The sequence below is a fragment of the Onychostoma macrolepis genome, chromosome 08 (assembly GCF_012432095.1).
Source record: "Onychostoma macrolepis isolate SWU-2019 chromosome 08, ASM1243209v1, whole genome shotgun sequence".
In the NCBI taxonomy this organism is placed as follows: domain Eukaryota; kingdom Metazoa; phylum Chordata; class Actinopteri; order Cypriniformes; family Cyprinidae; genus Onychostoma; species Onychostoma macrolepis.
The window spans coordinates 12,760,471-12,783,654 of NC_081162.1; the positions used below are offsets into that span (position 1 = coordinate 12,760,471).

Genomic DNA, 23,184 nt, shown 5'->3' on the forward strand with positions numbered 1-23,184 from the left:
TCATAATTGCGAGTTTACATCTCGCAATTCTGACTTTTTTTTCTTAGAATTGCGTCATATAAATTTGTAATTTTTCTCAGAATTGTGAGATATAAACTTTATAACCCGCAATTCTGACTTTACATATCGCAATTCTGACTTTTTTCAGAATTATAAATTCGCAATTGCAAGAATTTGTTTTTCTTGCAATTGCGAGTTTGTATCTTGCAATTCTAACTTTTTTCTCACAATTGCGAGTTTATATCTACACTGTAAAAAGTGATAAGTTGACTTAACTTAAAAAAATTGAGGAAACCCGTTGCCTTAAAATTATTAAGTTAATAATAATAGTAAAAAAAAAGTTAAGTGAACTTGACAATTCACTTAAATTATTTTTTAATATTATTATTTACTTAATAATTTTAAGGCAACGGGTTTCCTCAATTTTTTTAAGTTAAGTCAACTTATCACTTTTTACAGTGTAACAATTCTGAGAGAATTGTGAGTTTGTATCAGGCAGTTCTGAGAAAAAAAGTCTGAATTGTGAGATGTAAACTCGCAATTGTGAGAAAAAAAGTCAGAATTGTGAGATAAAAAGTTGCAATTACCTTTTTAATTTTTTTTTATTCAGTGGTGGAAACGGGCTTCCATAGGAAACATGATACAATGGCTTTAAATAAAAAATGTAAACAATAAAAAAAGTCACTTTTTGAGTGTAAATTCTGTACCTTTTTTTTCATATTGAATAGTATATTTGATTATAGTAAAAAATAATTGATGAAGGCATGATAAATGACACTTGTATACATTATTCATTATCATTAGTTGGGGTGGAATAAAAAGTAATAAAAACCCGATTAAAGTATAGTCTTTGAGAGAAGCAAGTCAAGTCACTTTTATTTATATAGCACTTTTAACAATACAGATTGTGTCAAAGCACTTAACAGTACACTGTAAAAAAATGCTGTAAAATATACGGTAAAAAAACAGCAGCTGTGGTTGCCAGAATTATACCTTAAAAAAATATACGGTAAATATACGGTAGAAAAAACTAAGAAGAAACCTAGTTATTTCAAAGAAAAAACATAAAATTCAAACAAAATTTGAAATGCAACACAGGGAATTCTGGAAACGTCAATTTACGTTTTTTCCCTGTAAATTTTACATTCTTTTTCACTTCCAAAAGCGGTATTTCACCGTAAAATTGTCTGAAATGTCTATTACAGTTTTTCACCATATATATTAGGGGAACTTACCGTTAACCATTTAACAGGTTTTTACTGTAGCTTTTTCACAATTTTTTACCATTAAAATCACGGTCATTTTTAACAGTGTATCAAATTGGAAGATAGAGTGTCAGTAATGTATAATAATAAGAATAAACACTCAATTTTCAGTTAAAGGCATTTCATTATTGAATTCAGAGATGTCATTGTCTAGCTCAGTTTAGTTCAAATAGTATCTGTGCAATCAAATCGACGATAATCGCTAGAAATGAAGTGTCCCCAACTGAGCAAGCCAGAGGCGACAGCGGCAAGGAACCAAAACTCCCTCTGTGACAGGATGGAGAAAAAAACCTTGGGAGAAACCAGGCTCAGTCGGGGGGCCAGTTCTCCTCTGGCCAGACGAAACCCGCAGTTCAAAAGTTTATATTTCTATTTTAATTTTGTTGCAATTTCTAACAATAGTAGTATTATGTAGTTAGGTATTTTATTATATTTTTAGTTTTATTGTATTTTAATTGAGGTCTTCACTTCACTTCACACTTCAATTGAGTGTTTAATCTTATCATTATACATTACTGACACTCTATCCTCCAATTTGATACTGTTAAGTGCTTTGACACAATCTGTATTGTTAAAAGCGCTATATAAATAAAGGTGACTTGACTTGACTTGACTGGGGAAATGTCTTTGGGGCTCATCTGGGTGTCCTGGTCTCCGCTGACGATCAGGGCTGTAGACATCATCTCTTGGTGCTGATCCACCATCTGATCGGATACGGACTGAGAAACAGAATAGGAAAGAAACAGACAAATATTAGCGTAGATGCCATTCTACTTACGATGTAACGAGTACATCGTGTGTTATGGGGAGTGTTTCCGGTTCCGGTTGATCTAATTAATGCAGCCTAACAATCCTTTAATGGATTTGAATAATAGAAGCATATTAGTGTGTTATGTGTAAGCCAGGCTAAAGAGATGGGTCTTTAATCTAGATTTAAACTGACAGAGTGTGTCTGCCTCCCGAACAGTGTTAGGTAGATTGTTCCAGAGTTTGGGTGCTAAATAGGAAAAGGATCTGCCACCCGCAGTCGATTTTGATATTCTAGGTATTATCAAACGGCCAGAGTTTTGAGAACGCAGTGGACGTGGAGGACTATAGTGTGATAAGAGCTCGCTCAAGTACTGAGGAGCTAAACCATTCAGGGCTTTATAAGTAATTAACAAGATTTTAAAATCTATCCGATGTTTGATAGGGAGCCAGTGCAATGTTGACAGAACCGGGCTAATATGGTCATATTTCCTGGTTCTAGTAAGGACTCTAGCTGCTGCATTTTGGACTAACTGTAGTTTGTTGATCAAGCGTGCAGAACAACCACCCAATAAAGCATTACAATAGTCTAACCTTGAGGTCATAAACGCATGAATTAACATTTCTGCATTTGACGTTGAGAGCATAGGTCACAATTTAGATAAGCTTTTGAGATGAAAAAACACAGTTTTACAGATGCTAGAAACATGGCTTTCAAATGAAAGATTGCTATCGAACAGCACACCTAGGTTCCTGACTGGTGAAGAAGAATTGACAGAGCAGCCATCAAGTGTTAGATAATGTTCTAGGTTATTACATGTGGGGTTTTTAGGTCCGATAATTAACAGTAAAAAATTACTCGTCATCCAGTTTTTTAAATTGACTATGCATTCCGTTAGTTTCTCAATTTGTTGTTTTTCACCGGGCCGCGAAGAAATATAGAGCTGAGTATCATCAGCATAACAGTGAAAGCCAACACCATGTCTCCTGATAATATCTCCCAAGGGTAACATGTAAAGCGTGAAAAGTAACGGCCCTAGTACTGAGCCTTGAGGTACTCCATACTGCACTTGTGATCGATATGATACCTCTTCATTCACTGCTACGAACTGATGGCGGTCAGATAAGTATGATTTGAACCATGCTAAGGCGCTTCCACTAATGCCAACAAAGTTTTGTAGTCTATTCAAAAGAATGTTGTGGTCGATAGTGTCGAACGCAGCGCTAAGATCCAGTAGAACTAATAAAGAGATACAACCACGATCAGATGATAGAAGCAGGTCATTTGTAACTCTAATGAGAGCAGTCTCCGTACTATGATACGATCTAAATCCTGACTGGAATTCCTCACAGATATCATTTTTCTCTAAGAAGGAATATAATTGTGAGAATACTACCTTTTCTAGTATCTTTGACAGAAAAGGGAGATTTGAGATCGGTCTGTAATTAACTAGATCTTTGGGGTCAAGTTGTGTTTTTTTAATGAGAGGCTTAATAACAGCCAATTTGAAGGTTTTGGGGACATATTCTAATGACAATGATGAATTAATAATAGCCAAAAGAGGATCTATGACTTCTGGAAGCAGCTCTTTTAGTAGTTTAGATGGAATCGGGTCTAACATACATGTTGTTGGTTGGCAAGTTTATACAATTATTCCTCTCCTACAGTAGAGAATGCAGTCAATCAGTGGAAGTTAAAATCAGCTCGTAAGTGTATTTACTTGTTTATTAGTGTTTAGCGCAGTTGTCGTTGCTAGGAAAGGCCAGCAACATATCGCGTCCCTTATCAGTGTTGGGCACTTGCTTGGCCATTTGTTGTGATTAACAGGAAAGTGTGTTCAGCTGAATTGAATTAGTATTTTGTTAGACGGGTATAAAAAAAGCTTAGTTTACCGCGGCAGCCGTTGTGTGAAGGCCTCCTTGTGTGAAGACCGAAGAGTGTAAAGACCATCGACTCTACCGTGCGACTCACCCGGACAGGGAATCAGACAAGGGATATAAGTATCGCTTTTTATTTTTCCTCTTTCCTACTACTTGTTTCACTTCTGTTTCAGTTTTTATAACCATTTCTTACTATGTGTAAGTAAGTTGTTGCTGTTTTTTTAGCATGCGTGTTTGGCTCAGTGTTATTTTTTAGGATTACTGATAAACTAATGCAGTTTGATTTGTATTTATCTATTTTAGTCTTAGTTACAGTTGTAGTAATGTTGTCATTTTATTGTTTTGTTTTTTTATGATGTCTGCATAGGTTTTTTATTAAGTTTTAGTTTTATTTAATTTGAGTTATTTTAGTACTTCAACATACTAAATGGAAATGAAATAATATATATAGAATTTATATATATATATATATATATATATATATATATATATATATATATATATATATATGTGTGTGTATGTATATGTGTATATACAGTCATGGCCAAAAATATCGCCACCCTTGGTAAATATGATCAAAGAAGGCTGTGAAAATTAATCTGCATTGTTAATCCTTTTGATATTTTATTTAAAAAAATCACAAAAATCTAAGAAGGAGAGTTTGAGTGGCTAAAGACTCTCCAAGGACCACAGCTGGAGAATTGCAGAAAATTGTTGAGGTGTCGGGGGTCAGAAAACCTTAAAAAAAATTGTCAAACAGCACCTACATCACCACATGTTGTTTGGGAGGGTTTCAAGAAAAATTCTCCTAGCTCATCCAAAAACAAACTCCAGCATATTCAGTTATCAGACACGACTGGAACTTCAAATGGGACTGGCTTCTATGGTCAGATGAAACTAAAAAATGAGCTTTTTAGCAGCAAACACTCAAGATGGGTTTGGTGAACACAGGGATAAAAAGTACCCCATGTGTACAATGAAATACACTGCTGTATTTTTGATGTTGTGGGCCTATATTTCTGCTGGAGGTCCTGGACATCTTGTTAGACACATGGCATCATGGATGCTATCAAATACCAACAGATAAAAAAATCAACAAGTGACTGACTTCCAATTTGATACTGTTAAGTGCTTTGACACAATCTGTATTGTTAAAAGCGCTATATAAATAAAGGTGACTTGACTTGACTTGACTCTGTTAGAAATCTTATAATGGGCCATGTTTGGATCTTCCAACCGTACAATAATCCAAAAACAAACCTCAAAAACAACACAAAAATGGGTCACTGAGCACAAAACCAAGCTTCTGCTGGCCATTCCAGTCCTCTGACCTGAACCCAGTAGAAAACGAGTGGTGAACTGAAGAGAAGAAGCACCAACATGGAGCTGGGAATCTAAAGTGTCTGGAGTGATTCTGGATGAAGTAATGGTCTCTGATCTCTTGTCAGGTGTTCTCTAACCTCATCAGGCATTATAGGAGAACATTTAGAGCTGTTAAACTGGCAAATGGAGGTTTCAAAAAGTATTGAATAAAAGGGTGCCGTTAATTGTGGCCAACGTGTATTTGAGAAAAACATTTATTTCATAATGATATTTTCCCCCATTTTAAATTCTTATTATCCAATGAAAGGTTAGATTTTTGTGAATTTTCTAAATAAAAGATCAAAAGGATTAACAATGCTGATTAATTTTCACAGCCTTCTTTGATCATATTTACCAAGGGCGCCGATATTTTTGGCTATGACTGTATATATGTGGGTATATGTGTGTTTGGCTTAGTGTTATGTTAGAATCATTATTATACTCATACCTTTTGTTGTTTTAGTATTTTGAATTGTTTTTAGCTTTATTTTTTGTTTTCATTTAAATGTGTAGTTTTGAAATGTTGTTGTATGTATTTGTCATTTTTATTTAATTTCTTTATTTTCTTAAATGTGTATATATAGTATTTCTAGAGTTTTAACTTTTAGTTTTAGTTACTTTTTCTTATTTGTAAGTTGCTTTGGATAAAAACGTCTGCTAAATGACTAAAAGTAAAGTAAATTAAAGTGGAATTAAGTGGTTTTACTGACAGGACCCAATAGAATTTTAATTTAGGTTTAGAGGTTTAGTCACAAGCTCTTTTTAATATATATATATTTTTTGGTAAATATTTGCATAGAACCCACAGACAGAGTGATCAGTAGCACTGATTTATAAAAAAAAAAAAAAGTAGAAAGATACAAGGTTTCCGCCCAACAACAATATACAAAAATTAAAATAAGTTATGATACAGTATCTTGTTTAATTTTGTATACTTGAAACACTTGAGAAATAATTTCCCTGCACCGAAGTAGAATGATTTGTGTAACTAGGGCCGTGGACACTGGGTCCTGCTGAGCTGGTGAATTTCAGAAAGCCTTTGTTTTTCTGTTCAGTAATGCATCACTGTTGGTCCGAGGTGCCACACAAAACCCAAGCCACCGTGCCAGTGCCCAACGGTGGCGGGAGAACGTCTAGCTGCAAGGATGAATAGGCCATTCCTATCAAACTGTATCAGAATATCCGAAAATGCCAACACCAGCAGGTTTTTTCACTGTTCTTGTGTTTTGTTTGCTTATCAAATCAGTCTCAGACCAGTAAGAGGCCCATCGAGGCTTTTGATGATGGAGGATAAAGAACAGGCAGAGTTATATTGGATGCTTGATGTGTTTATTGTAGCTCAAGTCAACAAACAAAAGGGCCCTCTATGGGGTCCCGGCATAATGAGCGCCGCTTCAGTTGTAAATATGTTTTTTTTTTTTTCGTCCAGTCTTTCCATCTCAATGCAGGACAAAAGAGACCAGCCCATCCAATTCAGGTCACCCTTGAATTTGGCGATGTAGCTCACTGAGCTAAATCATTTGTGTCACAATGTCTCAAGAGGACGATGGGAACGACAATAAAGTGTACTTTGTAAAGTAATTCTGCTATTCGCATTCTTTCTGCAACTAGTTTCTGTGCCTTTCCATGATAGACCCCACTTCAAGACGATCAGTGTGTGCTTTTCAAGTGTGTGCTTGTGGTTATATAATTGCCTGTGAGAGAGACAAAGAAAGAGGGATAAAGGGGCTGGATTAAGTTCAAGAAGCTTGGAGAATGTTCAAGTATTGTACAACTACATTGAAACGCATGGCAGCACTCTATTTGTCGCTGTCTTGGATGTGGGCAATATCTTTGATTGCGATAATATTAAAAAATCATTTCTAAGTACTGTTGACATTGTGGATAGTTAAATTTATACACAAATGAGGGAAAAAAGGTAGGAGGAAGGAAAACGAAAGAAAAGAGAAGCCCTTTCCACCCAAAAGGCATTAATATTCTGAGCCATGTGACATTTTAAATTAACAGTGCGAGTAAATAGCTGACAGAATGCGGCATATGTTGCCAAAGTCAGGTCCAAAGAAATCACAAAAGTTCTATGTAGTCGTTCCAGAAATCTAGAATTATTTTGCAACCATGAGGCGCTGGTGAATTCAACCACAAATCAGCCGCTTATGTCTTTCTGAGACACCTTAGTAGTTTACATGAAAGTTTTAATTGTGTGCATCCTTACGGTTTTAATAGTTAGCAGTCCTAGACTGTCACAGATCCTGACAAATCTGGATGGAAAAGAAGACTTATGCCTTGTGGATGAGGGGCCGGGAGAAAATATTACGGTTCTATCAGACACCTCATTCAGACTGTTTGAAAGATTCAGTGGTGTGTCTGTGATGTTGACCACACAAACAGAGACGTGGGGAAATGACGCAAATCTTCTGGAATCTGCAAGAGACAGACCTCACACACAGCTGAAATTTCCAGCTCGACAGAAAGGAGATTTTGTAACTCTTTACTGCTAATATGAGGAAACGCATTGGAGAGGAACGTAGTGGGATAAGACTGAGAGTGTAAGCGTACAATCACTCTGTTCATAGAATTTTTAGTAGCAGTTATTTGTGATGGATTTCCAGGGTAGACCACATATTTATTTTTTTGTGAATGAAAACAAGGTTAGGAGGGATAGACGTACAGTCCATTTAACACTGCTGTTAACACTAAAAATAATGTCTATTCAGAAAATTCTTTGTGTCTAAGAAACATAGACATGACATGACTAAAGATATTACAACCTACTGAATGTCTATCCGTCACATTCTCCATTTAATTCACAAAAAAGTAACGGTGTCTATTCAGAATGTGGTCTGTAAGTTGTTGTAGAAGTCACATTTAGTGAATAGTCAGGTTGTCAATCTGAATTCCATAGGGGGCCTAAAAGGTTGCCATTTTTAATACATTTATTCATTTTACATTTTTACCCTCTGCCATCCTCTTTCTTTCTTTCTTTCTTTCTTTCTTTCTTTCTTTCTTTCTTTCTTTCTTTCTTTCTTCCTTCCTTCCTTCCTTCTGTCCTTCCGTTCTTCCTTCCTTCCGTCCTTCCTTCCCCTCTGTCTCCCTCTATATAAAAAAAGGGAAAATGTACCACATTTTACATTATTTTCATAGCATTCTAAATGCTGCTCAGAAATCGTCACAATCACACACACAAAAAAGTGTTATTCCATTGTCAGCAATTTTTATTTTATTTTATTTTTTCCCAGATAATATATTTTTTATATGTGACCCGGGACCACAAAACCAGTCATAAGAGTCATTTTTTGGAAATTGAGATTTATACATAATCTGAAAGCTGAATAAAAGCTTTCCATTGATGTATGGTTTGTTAAGTCAGGACAATATTTGGCTGAGAAACAAATATTTGAAAATGTGGAATTTGAGAGTGCAAAAAAAAAAAATCTAAATATTGAGAAAATCGCCTTTAAAGTTGTCCACATTAAGTTCTTAGCAATGCATGTTACTAATCAAAAATTAAGTTTTGATATATTGATGGTAGGAAATTTACAAAATATCTTCATGGAACATGATCTTTACTTAAATATCCTAGTGATTTTTGACATTAAAAAAAAATGTATTGTTGGCTATTGCTAAAAATATACCCGTGCTGCTTATGACTGGTTTTGTGGTCCAGGGTCACATATATTGTTTTGCAGTTGCAATATATTTGTAGTTTTGAGAGTGGAAACTGCTTTTTATACATTAAATATATAACCGTCTTTATATTTTTTACAAAGCGGGGCCCTCACAATGGGATCATCATATTTGGAGGTTTGTGCCATCAACATTAATTTGGTTAAAAACCTTTGGTCCAGTGTGTAGCGCGTATATCTTCCACTGACTACAAGCCAATACAGGATTAAAAACAATAACAACAACAAAATCCTTTTTTATTTCCATAATCAATGCGTATGAAGTAGAAACTGTCATTTTTGGCATAGCTGTAATTGGTTTTGGCTTTCTAAGCTTGGGTGACTCATGGGAGAAAGTCTGTGAAACACAGATGGAGCATTTCCTAAGCGCAGGGAGAAGAAGACAAATCTCCCATTCAGCATCTGCAGTGAGGGGGAACTTCAGCGGTCTCTGCTGCCTGCGATCTCACACTGCTAATGAAAAATGCCCTTTACACTACCGTATGGGACGACATAATGTGCCTGGAGCTCAAAATTACAACACTGCGGCCTATTGTAGGAAAGTCACCCAAGGGCATGGATTGCTCAGGAAAAGCTTGATGCGTCTCCATTTGAACATTACACCTCAGGAAACGCTTTACCTGAACGACTGAGGATTTTTGTGGTAGAAACAATCAAGAGGGCCTATGTGAATGAAAATATAAGGAAACAGCCTGTCGTTATTGTTATCCAAGCTAAAGATGAGGAGGAAGTGGTGGATGGCCCGTGTTGTCCTCTCTACTATGGTACACTGCAAGACAAAAATGGAACTTTCTGTTCCTCCTCTCTCAACGCTGGGAATTTATAGGGCAGCTGCTGCAGATGTTCTTATAAAGAAGCCCAAACAGTCATGACAGACGGTTTACATAGCAGTAGGCATAGCACTGGGTCGCACACAACACTTGTTCTTCTACTGAAGCGCATGGGTCTGTTTGCCCCCTATGAGAAACAGCCGCCCAAGATGGGTGGTAATGGTGAGGTCAGTCAGAATGAATGCGTTAAAGAGATACGGACCACCCATGTGCAAAAACCATTAACCGCTTTCGTTGACCATAATTAGCAGATTTGGTGGCTCCCCAGGAAAGAGGCGCATAATCTAGTCTAGTGAGATAGATATACATTAAGAGGACGTCAAACAAACGAGTGGAACTTTTCCAGTCTGAGACGAGCTACCAGTGTAGCAGTGGGGATTTCTTTAAGACTGCAAGGGAAGCTCGGCTTCCCCTATAATGTCAAAAAAAATAATGGTCAAATATGTACTATTGTGTTAACATTTTATTGACTAAAAATGCGTTAGAACACATTCATGTCTAAGACCAGTTCGTTCAGAATCAGCTACATATAGCAGGTCGGCTGACTCGATTTCCTTCTCATACATTCCCGTAGCGTCAGTGTATTTCCCCGTTGAAGCCTAGCGTCCATTTACTTCAATGGGGCTGCTTTGAACAGTTTTTTTCAGTGCTTCGAAACTAGACGGTCATTGGATAAATGCTGCGATTATGTCCCGCCCACGGACGCTCAGCGTCTCTGGGAGTGAATGGAGGAGTGGGCTGGCCTGGACGCCGGGCTTCTGCGTGATGATTGGAGGGTCTGCATCTCCTTTTGATCGACAGCGATTTTGTACTATAAAAAGTCGCTGACGCTGAAGCTATTCGAACTCAGTCCCATCGCGGGTTTGCACTTGGTTCTTATCAATCATTATATATATATTTTTTATTCATTTATAATGTTATGTTTTAATATACATGCTGCTAACTCGGAAATTAAGATATGAGAGCAAAAAATGCTCCTGACACTTAGGCAATACGACACGAGCAAGAGTGCTGTTTTTGTTTCGTTTGTGTTCGAATCCAAATCCGCGTTGGTTTGGGAGAATCACTGATTCACTGAGCCATTCATAAAAACAGTCATTTGATTCACTCCTGAAGGATTCAGCCGTTTTGAAAGAATCATTTGAATGACTCAGTGATTCAATCACGAACTTCTGCCACCTGCTGGCCGTTTTTAAGTTTCCCGTCTAAAAGTAGGCATATTACATTATTTTCCAACATATTTCTATATTCAGAATTTAGTATTTAAAACATTAATCTCGTAACATTATTTATGCAATTATAAATACAGTCTAAATGAATAAATGCCACATCTAAATGTCACTTCATGCAGCTTCTGTGCAGTGCTAAGATGAGTTTTGTTTAGATCATTTCATGGATAACAATAGCCAGTCATTCATTCACATTAATTAAGTATTCAGAGAATAATATTGTCTGTTTTCACTTACATCTATTTATTTATGAAATTTTGATTCATTTTGTAGAATTGAATTATAAATTAAGCTGGTATAGTATCGTAAGACATTTTTATGGTATCATGACAACCCTATTATAGGCCTACACCACATTCCTTGTTTCAGTTTAACCTAATTCTCACATTTCCTCCGTCGAGTTTAATATCTTTTTTTTTTTTTAGATTGTTTGTTCATTCATTCATTCATACAGTAGACTAGGCTAGCATCACTGGAAAAGACGCCTAGTTGGTACGACAGGGTCACAGAGCATTTTCTTGAAAAGGAAGGTAGGGCAGAATTTACTTATAAATAAATGGACAATTTTTATGATATAGGCCGAAAATGAGCTTCCCCTCTTTGAAAGACCAGCAGCCGCCACTGCAGTGTAGGTCATGCTGTTGCTGTGCTAATTTGCACTGGTCTGGTCTGGTTACCAGACACAACCTGCTGTATTTAACTGCAATTAAAAATATTTTGATTTGAAGCTTGGCTGTCAGCATATGATTGATCAGGTGCTTAGGTAGAATGTGCTTTTTTTGCAGATAGAACAATAAAGCCTCAGTTCCCACAGCTCATATAGCTGATTTTAAAGTTTTATTATTATTATTATTATTGTTGTTGTTGTTGTTATCACGACTTGGAATTTAGCCAATGTTATTTTAGTATTATTTATATACTATTATAGTATGTATTAATATTTTGAGCTTTGTTTTTCATTTTCAGTTTTAATTTTAGTTTAAATTTTAGTGTTTTGTCATTTTTATTAGATTTTTTTATTTAGTTGTTTTTAGGCAACATTTCTAATTTTCATTGTTCATCTAATGTTAGCATTTTATTTCAGCTTTATTTTCATTTCTTTTTAAAATTATTTTGACCCGTTTTAATTAACAAAACCAACGATGATGTTAACATTGGTGTTAAGTTTTTGCTGATGTAAGCTGTCCCAACAAGTGATAAAAATTAACACTGTAAATATTAACAGCTAAAATATATTTTTATCTTCGTTTATTCATTCAATATTTAATTGACTGCAATGAACTCTTTGTTCTTTATTTTATTTTATGTACTATTATAGTATGTATTACTATTTTGAGCTTTGCTTTTTTATTTTAAGTTTTAGTTAAAATTTTAGTAAGCCTTATGTGCTTTTGACATTTTTATTAGTTTAATTTGTTTTATTTACTTCTAATTCTCGTTTTTCATCTAATGTTTGCAAATAATTTTTTAGCTTTATTTTTATTATTTAATTCGTACATTATTTTGACCTAGGCAAATAATTTGACATTATTTTTAATTAACATTGCACATCATATTTATTCTGTTAGGGGCAGCTCCTAACAGAATAAATATTAAGAGCTAAAATATATTTGGTCTTAGTATATTCATTCAATATTTAATTTATTTTATTTTACTTTACTTTACGTTTAGCGCTTGTACGGAAAGTGCTGCTCTCAACACACAGATAGGTAAATAAAAGCAAACTCTCTGTTGCGACGCTGTATGCAGCACGATGCTAACTAGATGAGAATGAAATCAAATACATTGTACACGCCGAGGGAAAACTAGCTGTTTATCTCACAGTCACTCAGATATCTTCATAGTTCGCAACACAAGAAATACATGATCATCCCAGAAACTACAGCGAGACTGAAAGGAATTCATGATGGTAAGACCAGACTGACTTCCACTGTGTAACAAATGAACTTAGAACAGCAATTTAAAAGCGATCGAAACGCGTAAAGAATACTTAAATCAAAACAAATTAACATGTAATCAAAGCAATCTTCACAGTCACGTTATACCTGTCTGTTTACAATATCTAGTGAATTGATTCGTGTCAGACGCAACAGCATCATGTAGTGACACAACTTAATTTAGTTAAAGGGATAGTTCACCCCAAAATTTTATCATTTACTAATTTTCATGTTGTTCCTAAACTGTATGGCTTGCCTTCGTTTTGTCTTTCTTCACAAAAGGTAGAATGACAGACAACATTCACTGTCATTGTATGGGGGGGGACAAAAACATGCTGATGATAAGTAAATAATGACAAAGTTTTCATTGATGTCTGGTCTGTTCTTTAACTTTACCTTTAACCTCTCAGCCTGATATGAATTCAATGGTATTTATTTTTGTGTGTTTGCAGGTTAAATGTACTCTGCTCACCAAAATGACTTTTGTGCTGCTCCAAAGGAGAAGCCTGTCACAGCTGAGCAAGAATTTATCTTGTTAGCACCTGTATCGATGTGGACACTTTCTCTGTGGAGATGGAGGAAGGCTCATTTGCAAAGCGCCAGGATGCCAGAACCTCTCTTCCTCAGTTTGAGGATGAGAGGCCTCTCTTTCACAGTAATCAGATGCCACCAGGTCCTTCTGAGCCATTTCTGCTGTCAGGAAGTGATGTAAAAGTTCCATACACCATCAATCGTTATTTACGTGACTACCAGCGAGAAGGCATAAAATTCATCTATCATAGCTATGCCAAATCTAGAGGATGCATTTTGGGTGATGACATGGGTCTTGGAAAGACTGTTCAGGTATGTAAATCTGCATGTTACAATGTATAGATTCAACCTTTTAAGGACTGCTCATTTTCTTCTTTCCTTTTTTCCTTTAGGTCATCGGCTTCCTGGCTGCAGTTCTGCGGAAAACAGGTACATGGAAAGATGTCGAAAATAATAAGCCACAGTTTTTGCTGTCACAGAAGCCAACAGAACAAGTTCAGAAGGTATTATGAATGTCAGATCTAATATTTCCTTATTTTTCTATTGCATAATACTGCATTAAAAACCCTTTCTTTTGTGTTCGTTTCTATTCAGGTTTTCCTCATTGTGGCTCCACTCTCTGTTCTCTACAACTGGAAAGATGAGTTAGACACGTGGGGTCATTTCAGAGTGGTGGTCGTGCATGGTGTGAGGAAGGATGAAGAGTTGGCGCGTGTGCAGAGAGGAAGATGTGAGATTGCTCTTACAACTTATGAGACCCTTAGACTCAGTTTGGACCAGTTTAACAGGTATATTATAGCTACTGAGTGAAGCTTTTTTTTTTATTATTGTTTTATTACTGTTTTTATTACAGAGTTACCATTGTCGTGTCATGTTCTCTTATGCTCACCAAGGCTATAATAAAGAAAGAATTAGAGGGAAAAAAAAAAAGGTTTTCTATTTTCCCTTTTAATATATTTTAAAATGATTTTGTCAGGATTCTTGGATGAAAAGAAAGTTCAAAAGAACAGCATTTATTTCAGATAAAAATATCCATATTTTACTATCACTTTTGATCACTTTATTGCATCATTGCCAAAAAATAAAAATAAATCCTACTGACCCCAAACCTTTTCATAGTATTGTATTTTAGTTACATTTAGTATCTTGTAAAATGGTAACTTCCCAAGTTCATGGTTCAGTGTAGTTTTCAACGTATTATTTTTCTGCCTTTCTTTGCAATTGAAAAGCGAATGATGTTGACTCATCTTTTACACAATATAATGTCTCACTTGGTTTTGTGCAGTATTGATTGGGCTGCCGTTATCGTTGATGAAGCTCACAAAATAAAGAACCCAAAGTCCCAGATCACTCAGGCCATGAAGGACATGAGATGTAAAGTGAGGGTTGGACTGACAGGAACAATCCTTCAGAACAACCTGGAGGAATTGTGGTGTGTTATGGACTGGTGAGGCACTCGGAAAACATTACTATTTTTAACCCTAATTGAAGTACTTATGTTGCATTTTGATTTGGATGGTGACTTAGAAGGTCACAGCTTTTGTAGGCAGTTTACTAGGTTTTGAAATACAAGTTATTTCATTTTGTGTCATTATAGTGTTATGATAATGGTAATTTCTCCATTAATTCACTTAAATGTCACAGGGCCATTCCTGGATGCCTGGGTTCTCCGGTGGGTTTTAAAAACAGGTTTTCGGACCCCATTGAGCATGGACACAAGCACACCGTGACAAAAAGAGCTCTAGCAGAAGGCCGTAAAGCAGTTCAGGACCTTGCCAAAAGACTCTCACACTGGTTCCTCAGGAGAACAAAGGCCCTCATCAGTGACCAGCTACCTAAGAAAGATGATCGAGTGAGTTATTGGCTAGCTCAAGTCGAAAAAAAACAACTGAATTAATATGTTATCTCATAGTGTGTGCTCTAATATGAGCTACTTCTGGTCTTGTTCCTCTCCAGGTGGTCTATTGCTCTCTCACAGATTTCCAGCGGAAGGTGTATCGTGCTGTGCTGGACACAGACGATGTGACCCTGTTGTTGCAGAGTTCAGGAAAGTGTCACTGTGGCAGTGGCCGTCCGAGGAAGAAGTGCTGCTACAAACTGAATGCAGACGGTGTGCCGGTTAGATACCTGTACTTCAGTTATATGGCTATCCTCAGAAAGGTGGCCAATCATGTTGCACTACTGCAGTCCAAAGAAGGAAGCAGCAAAAAACAGGTCAGTAATTGGGTGTAGTGAAAATAGTGCAGGATTGTTGTCAGATACATTACCGCTCAAAAGTTTTGGGGTTGGTAAGTTTTTGATCAAAAATACAGTAAAATTTTGCAATTTAAAATAGATGTTTTCTATTTACATTTATTTAAAAATTTCTTTACTGTAATTTCTTTCAAAAAATAAAATCTTACTGACACCAAAACTTTTGAACTGTTATGTCATTCATCCAACAAAATCAGTATAACTGGTCTGAAACTAATATGAGGTTTGATTGTACAGTATGTATCATGTAGTAATTTTGGAATGGCTCAAATACACTCTGTTGGTTAAGTACATATCTTTATCTTTCTGTAAATATTTTTGTGAATTATTATTATTTTTCTCTCCCCAACCACAGGAGAAATATGTGACAGCCATTTGTGAACAAGTTTTTAGGAAATTTCCAGATTTCACAGGGAGGTGCAAACAAGCAGCCTTTGAAGCAATGTCTGACCCCATGTACAGTGGAAAAATGAAGGTGAGGCATTTTTCCTAATAATCAAGAACCAGAATTCAAGTTATCACAATAATTGAATGTTGTATTTTAATACTATTTGTAATTGTATTTTAATTCTATTCTGGTGGCATACAGAGCCAAAATTGTGTCAGTGTCCAAATATATATGGACCTAACTGTATATAACTGTATAATTTAGGCTCTGTATGCCACCAGAATAAATATAATCATAAATAAAATGTTCATTTTTAATATTTTGTTGAGAATCCTTTGCAGGCAATGACTGCCTTAAGTCTGGAACTTATGGACATCACCAAAGACTGGGTTTCCTCCTTTGTGATGCTTTGCCAGGCCTTTACTGCAACTGACTTCAGTTGTTGTTTGTTAGTGGGTCTTTCTGCCATTAGTTTTGTCTTGAGCAAATGAAATGCATGCTCAATCGGGTTGAGATCAGGAGATTGACTTGGCCATTGCAGAATATATACTTTTTTACCTTCAAAAACTCCTGGGTGGCTTTTGCTGTATGTTTTGGGTCATTGTCCACTTGTACTGTGAAGCGCCGTCCAGTCAACTTTGCTGCATTTGGCTGAATCTGAGCAGAGAGTATATCCCTATACATAAAATTCTTCCGGCTGCATCTCTCCTCTGTCACATCATCACTAAACACCAGTAACCCATTGCTACTGGAAGCCATGCATGCTCATGCCATCACTACACCATGTTTCACAGATGATGTTGCATGCTTTGGATCATGAGCTGTTCCAAGCCTTCTCCATACTTTTTTCTTCCCGTCATTCTGGTACAGGTTGATCTTAATTTCAGCCATCCACTTTTCCAGAAGTGGTCTGGCTTTTTAGATGTTTTTTGGCACAGTCTAATCTGGCCTTGTTTGCACCTTGTGGTGAACCCTCTGTATTTGCCCTTGTGACGTCTTCTCTTGATTGTAGACTTTCACAGTGACACACCTACCTCCTGGAGAGTGTTCTTCTCTTGGGTGGATGTTGTGAAAGGGTTTTTCTTTACCATGGAGAGGATCCTATGATCATCCACCACTGTTGTACTCCATGGACATCCAGGCCTTTTTATGTTGCTGAGCTCACCAGTCACCAGTGCATTCTTTTTTTTCCCAGAATGTACCAAACTGTTGATTTGGCAACTCTGAATGTTCCTGCTATGATGGATTTGTTTTGTTGACAATTGTGTGGAGAGATCCTTTGACTGCAAGATGTGGGTTCACAGCAACCGCTTCCAAATGCAAATGACACACTTAGAATCAACTCTAGACCCTTTACCTGCTTAATTGATGTAGAAAATAACAAGGAATAGCTCACACCTGTCCATGAAACAGCTTTTGAGTCAACTGTCCAATTACTTATGGTCCCTTGAAAAAGGGGGGAGGTACATATTAAAGAGATGTAATTCCTTAACCTTTCCTCCAATTTTGATGTGAATACTCTCAAGTTAAAGCTGTTTTGGTCAGTGCCATTGTGCCCTGTGTCTGAATATGACATAAATATGTATGTATGTATGTACGTATGTATGTATGTACAGTGGGGCAAAAAAGTATTTAGTCAGCCACCAATTGTGCAAGTTCTCCCACTTGAAAAGATGAGAGAGGCCTGTAATTTTCATCATAGGTATACCTCAACTATGAGAGACAAAATGAGAAAAAAAATCCAGAAAATCACATTGTAGGATTTTTAAAGAATTTATTTGCAAATTATGGTGGAAAATAAGTATTTGGTCAATAACAAAATTTCATCTCAATACTTTGTTATATACCCTTTGTTGGCAATGACAGAGGTCAAACGTTTTCTGTAAGTCTTCACACACTGTTGCTGGTATTTTGGCCCATTCCTCCATGCAGATCTCCTCTAGAGCAGTAATGTTTTGGGGCTGTCGCTGGGCAACACGGACTTTCAACTCCCTCCAAAGATTTTCGATGGGGTTGAGATCTAGAGACTGGCTAGGCCACTCCAGGACCTTGAAATGCTTCTTACGAAGCCACTCCTTCGTTGCCCGGGCGGTGTGTTTGGAATCATTGTCATGCTGAAAGACCCAGCCACGTTTCATCTTCAATGCCCTTGCTGATGGAAGGAGGTTTTCACTCAGAATCTCACGATACATTCTTTCGTTTACACGGATCAGTCGTCCTGGTCCCTTTGCAGAAAAACAGCCCCAAAGCATGATGTTTCCACCCCCATGCTTCACAGTAGATATGGTGTTCTTTGGATGCAACTCGGCATTCTTTCTCCTTCAAACACGACAAGTTGAGTTTTTACCAAAAAGTTCTATTTTGATTTAATCTGACCATATGACATTCTCCCAATCCTCTTCTGGATCATCCAAATGCTCTCTAGCAAACTTCAGACGGGCCCGGACATGTACTGGCTTAAGCAGGGGGACACATCTGGCACTGCAGGATTTGAGGCCTTTGTTACTTTGGTCCCAGCTCTCTGCAGGTCATTCACTAGGTCCCCCGTGTGGTTCTGGGATTTTTGCTCACAGTTCTTGTGATCACTTTGACCCCACGGGGTGAGATCTTGCGTGGAGCCCCAGATCGAGGGAGATTATCAGTGGTCTTGTATGTCTTCCATTTTCTAATAATTGCTCCCACAGTTGATTTCTTCACACCAAGCTGCTTACCTATTACAGAGTCAGTCTTCCCAGCCTGGTGCAGGTCTACAATTTTGTTTCTGGTGTCCTTTGACAGCTCTTTGGTCTTGGCCATGGTGGAGTTTGGAGTTGGACTGTTTGAGGTTGTGGACAGGTGTCTTTTATACTGATAACAAGTTCAAACAGATGCCATTAATACAGGTAAAAAAATGGAGGACAGAGGAGCCTCTTAAAGAAGAAGTTACAGGTCTGTGAGAGCCAGAAATCTTGCTTGTTTGTAGGTGACCAAATACTTATTTTACAGAGGAATTTACCAATTAATTCTTTAAAAATCCTACAATGTGATTTTCTGGATTTTTTTCTCATTTTGTCTCTCATAGTTGAGGTATACCTATGATGAAAATTACAGGCCTCTCTCATCTTTTTAAGTGGGAGAACTTGCACAATTGGTGGCTGACTAAATACTTTTTGCCCCACTGTGTATATATATATACGTATACGTGTGTGTGTGTATATATATATATATATATATATATATATATATATATATACACACATACACACATATATATATATATATATATATATATATATATATATATATATATATACAAACAATGATCAATTAATGAAATAGTTAATGAAAATACAGTTGTTCTTTGTTTACTCATGTTAGTTCACAGTGCATTAACTAATGATAACAAACACAACTTGTGATTTTAATAATGCATTAGTAAATGCTGAAATTAACATTAACTAAGATGAATAAATGCTGTAGAAGTATTGTTTATTTTTAGTTTGTTTACTAATGTTGTTAACTAATGAACCTTACTGTAAAGTGTTACCCTTTTTTTTAGTTGCATGTTACAGTTATTAGCATCAGGGGTGCTCAAGCTTCAAACGAACAGCATAGAAAAGTTGCTCTGCCAAGATATCTTCATTTCCAGTCCGTTCCGGATTTTTCCCTGGCAATATGGAGATTAATAAACCCTCTTGTGGCTAGCACTGGCCCTGAGCTGTCTTCCCTCGCAGGCTGTGGATACACTTCCTTGAGAAATAACAAGGACAGTATTTAGCGTTTCTTCAGGCCTTCCTTTCAAAGGTTTCCCCCCTCCCTTTAGCCGGAGCATCTTGAGGGTGCTGTTATTGGCAGATGCTGAGTTACTGGCATCCTCACAAGAATGGGCGCTGGTTTCTGAAACATCAGCAATAGAAAGAAAAGACACAGCCCGCTCTGTTAATCTCTGCCCAGTGGCCGCTTACTGACGTGTCAACTCTCGTTTTCTCATTACGATTTAAATGAAAACCTTTGTGTTTTCACATTTTATGATAAACAAGATTGTCTTTGCACCAGTCATCATTTTGTGAAGCATGTCCTGTTTTTCTTCCTGTTTCAGGTTCTGCAAAAGCTACTCAACCACTTTATCGCAAAGAAAGACAAAGTTCTACTCTTCTCTCTCTCCACCAAGGTGAGGTGGTTACAAAATATTAGTTAAAACAATTTTTTTTCCTGTGTTTATCAAAATATATACATGGAATTAATTTTAATTGATTGATAGTCCTAATTTTAATAAGTGTGAATCAGGTAAAACAAACCTTTCTTAATATTTTAACAGCTGTTAGATGTTCTAGAAAGTTATTGTATGGCCGAGGGCCTGGAGTACCACAGACTGGATGGAAACACCAAATCTAAGGACCGAGTTAAGATAGTGAAAGAGTTCAACAGCTCTCGGGATGTCAACCTGTGTCTGGTGTCTACCTTGTGAGTGTGGCTTCAGAAGTTATTATATTTCGTTATGCCTGTTATTTACAAGATCTCACATACATTTACGACAACATGATTCATGATGACTTTGATCCTCATGTTTCTTCTCTAGGGCGGGTGGGCTTGGTCTCAACTTCGTTGGAGCGAATGTTGTTGTGTTGTTTGATCCAACATGGAATCCTGCCAATGATCTCCAGGCTATTGACAGGTGAGAAAATAGTCATAAAATTAGGTATTCACATTTCACAACAGCATGCCAGAAAGATGAAGTACTATGTATTGAATACTGACAATCATTCTTAAAATTCTGCACCAGTAATCAAAAGTGATTTCACACAATTTTACAAAAGATTTTGCAAAATTTCAGTTTCAAATAAATCCTGTTCTTTTGAACTTTTTATTTATTAAAGAGTCCTTGAAAAATGTAATGGTTTCCATAAAAATATTAAGCATAACAACTGCTATTCAACATTGCAAATAGTAAGAAATGTTTCTTGAGCACAAAATCAGCATATAGGAAAGATTTCTGAAGGATCATGTGACACTGAAAACTGGAATAATTGCTGCTAAAAATTCAGCTTTGCCATCACAGGAACATTACATTTTAAAATATAAAATGAAAGACAGTTGTTTTAAATTGTAATATTTCACAAGATTTTCACTGTATTTTGTTTAAATAAACGCAGTCTTGATGAGCATAAGAGACGTCTTTTAAAAAATCTTACCAACCTCAAACGTTTGAATGGCAACCCAACATTTAACCCAAGTTGTATGGAATTTATCAAGGTCCCAATAAGACCTGTGATTCTTTCTGTTTTCATTTACAGGGTGTATCGTATTGGCCAGTGCAGGGATGTGACTGTTTTTAGACTTATCTCTTTAGGAACAGTAGAGGAGATCATATATCTGCGCCAGATTTACAAACAGGTATGTTTTTACAAAAATGGACGTAATACCGTGCATCAAAGGTGAATGAAGATATACCTGGGTGCATAATATTAACAATTTTAAAAATGTTTATTAATAAAATGTTCTTATAGTTGTAGTCACATACTCGGATACCTTTAGTTTCAGCTTCAACGTCCTTACACTAAAATGATGTAAAATCTAACTAATGTTTTTTCTCCTTAATTGTTTGACAGCAACTTCAGTCATCAGTCATAGGCCAGGAGAATGCTAGACGCTACTTTGAGGCTGTTCAGGGAACCGACGGCCAGGCAGGAGAGCTGTTTGGCATCCGAAACCTTTTTCGTTTGCAGACTGATGGCACCTGTCTTACCCACCGCATCCTGGAGGTAAAAATGCAAAAACATTGCATTGTTACATGCTCTCTAACTCAGCATTCCACTCCTGTATATATCTCTAATTGACATCTGTTATATCAGTTGGTTATTGCTGCCCTAGTCTTGTGGTATTAATGTAGATTTTTAGTGCAGATTGTGGATTTGTAATTTAGAGGTTCTGAGGAGCATGTGGATGCTATCTAAAGGGTTTCTACATATCCCTAATGACATTCCTTTAATGAACTGTTTATATGAAATGAATTCCTTCTCATTGACATGATGGGAATCGCGTGTTTGGTTCACAGAGGGAGGGCCGGGTGGAGGTGGGGATCATGACGGCCAGAACTCAAGCTCTGGATGAGAGGTTGCAGGAGCCAGTGAGTACCCACCCTTTCACAGACCCGTGTCTGAAGCGTTTCTTTTCCCACCCATCCCTCCCCACTTCTTTCCCGTCATCCATCTGTTCCCACGGCATGACAGGCGAACACATGGTCATAATCAACCCCCTCTCAAGCCCAATGGTGAAGACCACACAGAAACATACTATCTATACCACATTTATTTAGTCAGCAGAGGCCTTATCTAATTGTTCTTCTGGAAAGAACCTCACACATTGTTTTTCTGAAGAGGATGGGCACTGATTGCAGCGCCCATCCTCGTTCACAAACCGCAGGGCTTGTTAAAGTCAATGTTTTGCTGAAAACTGGATGTCGATATCAGTTAAAGTGTGATAAAGTTGCATTTGTGTTTTAGGTGTTATCGATTAAAAGCGGTTATATAAATTTCAATCTGAATTGGTTTAGAATATAAATTAGTCAAGTCAAGTCAAAGTTTATTTCTATAGCACGTTTAAAAGCAACAGAGTTGCACCAAAGTGCTGTACAACAGAAACAAATACAATACAGCAAATACAGTATATATAAAAAAAAAAAAAACATCATATGAAAATTAAAAACATAAAACAGAATCTAAGCCAAATTGGCAACAGAGCCTTAAGTAGGCATTATTCAAAAGCCAGGGAGAACAAATAAGATTTGAGAGCAGACTTAAAACTAGCTAGTGAAGAAGCGAGTCTCACATTTACAGGCAGACTATTTCGGGGCAGTAGCTGAAAAAGCCCGGCCACCATTGGTTTTACAGCGACAACGAGGGACCGTTAAGAGAAACTGATTACTGGAAATTAATGTCAAATATGAATTTTGCAGCATTTCAGTTGTATTAGAATTTTTGCATTTAGCAAAGATAAAACCGTGGAAAGTCATTTTTTGTTTTTATTTTATTTTATTTTCCAGATTATATTCAGTTTAGACCACTAGCTTAAATATAACATTGTTTATATTGTTCAATAG

At 36.7% G+C, this 23,184-nt stretch overlaps 1 protein-coding gene across 4 annotated transcripts in view; it reads left to right on the forward strand.

The window, feature by feature from the left end:
* The window catches only part of ercc6l2 (excision repair cross-complementation group 6-like 2), a 35,356-nt gene that overhangs the window by 6,885 nt on the left and 5,287 nt on the right, over positions 1–23,184 (forward strand). The window contains exons 1-15 of one of the 4 annotated variants that reach the window (XM_058784019.1): positions 12,692–12,906; positions 13,217–13,279; positions 13,387–13,777; positions 13,858–13,968; positions 14,060–14,253; positions 14,751–14,912; positions 15,110–15,317; positions 15,422–15,679; positions 16,074–16,193; positions 20,185–20,256; positions 20,404–20,549; positions 20,665–20,760; positions 21,380–21,479; positions 21,695–21,847; positions 22,141–22,212. In XM_058784019.1, coding sequence (XP_058640002.1) covers positions 13,508–13,777; positions 13,858–13,968; positions 14,060–14,253; positions 14,751–14,912; positions 15,110–15,317; positions 15,422–15,679; positions 16,074–16,193; positions 20,185–20,256; positions 20,404–20,549; positions 20,665–20,760; positions 21,380–21,479; positions 21,695–21,847; positions 22,141–22,212 — 1,962 coding nt within the window. In that variant the 5' untranslated portion in view covers positions 12,692–12,906; positions 13,217–13,279; positions 13,387–13,507. Of the gene's footprint in view, positions 1–12,690; positions 12,907–13,216; positions 13,280–13,386; positions 13,778–13,857; positions 13,969–14,059; positions 14,254–14,750; positions 14,913–15,109; positions 15,318–15,421; positions 15,680–16,073; positions 16,194–20,184; positions 20,257–20,403; positions 20,550–20,664; positions 20,761–21,379; positions 21,480–21,694; positions 21,848–22,140; positions 22,213–23,184 lie in introns of those variants that run through there. The other 3 variants (XM_058784021.1, XM_058784018.1, XM_058784020.1) reach the window with 3 other exon arrangements.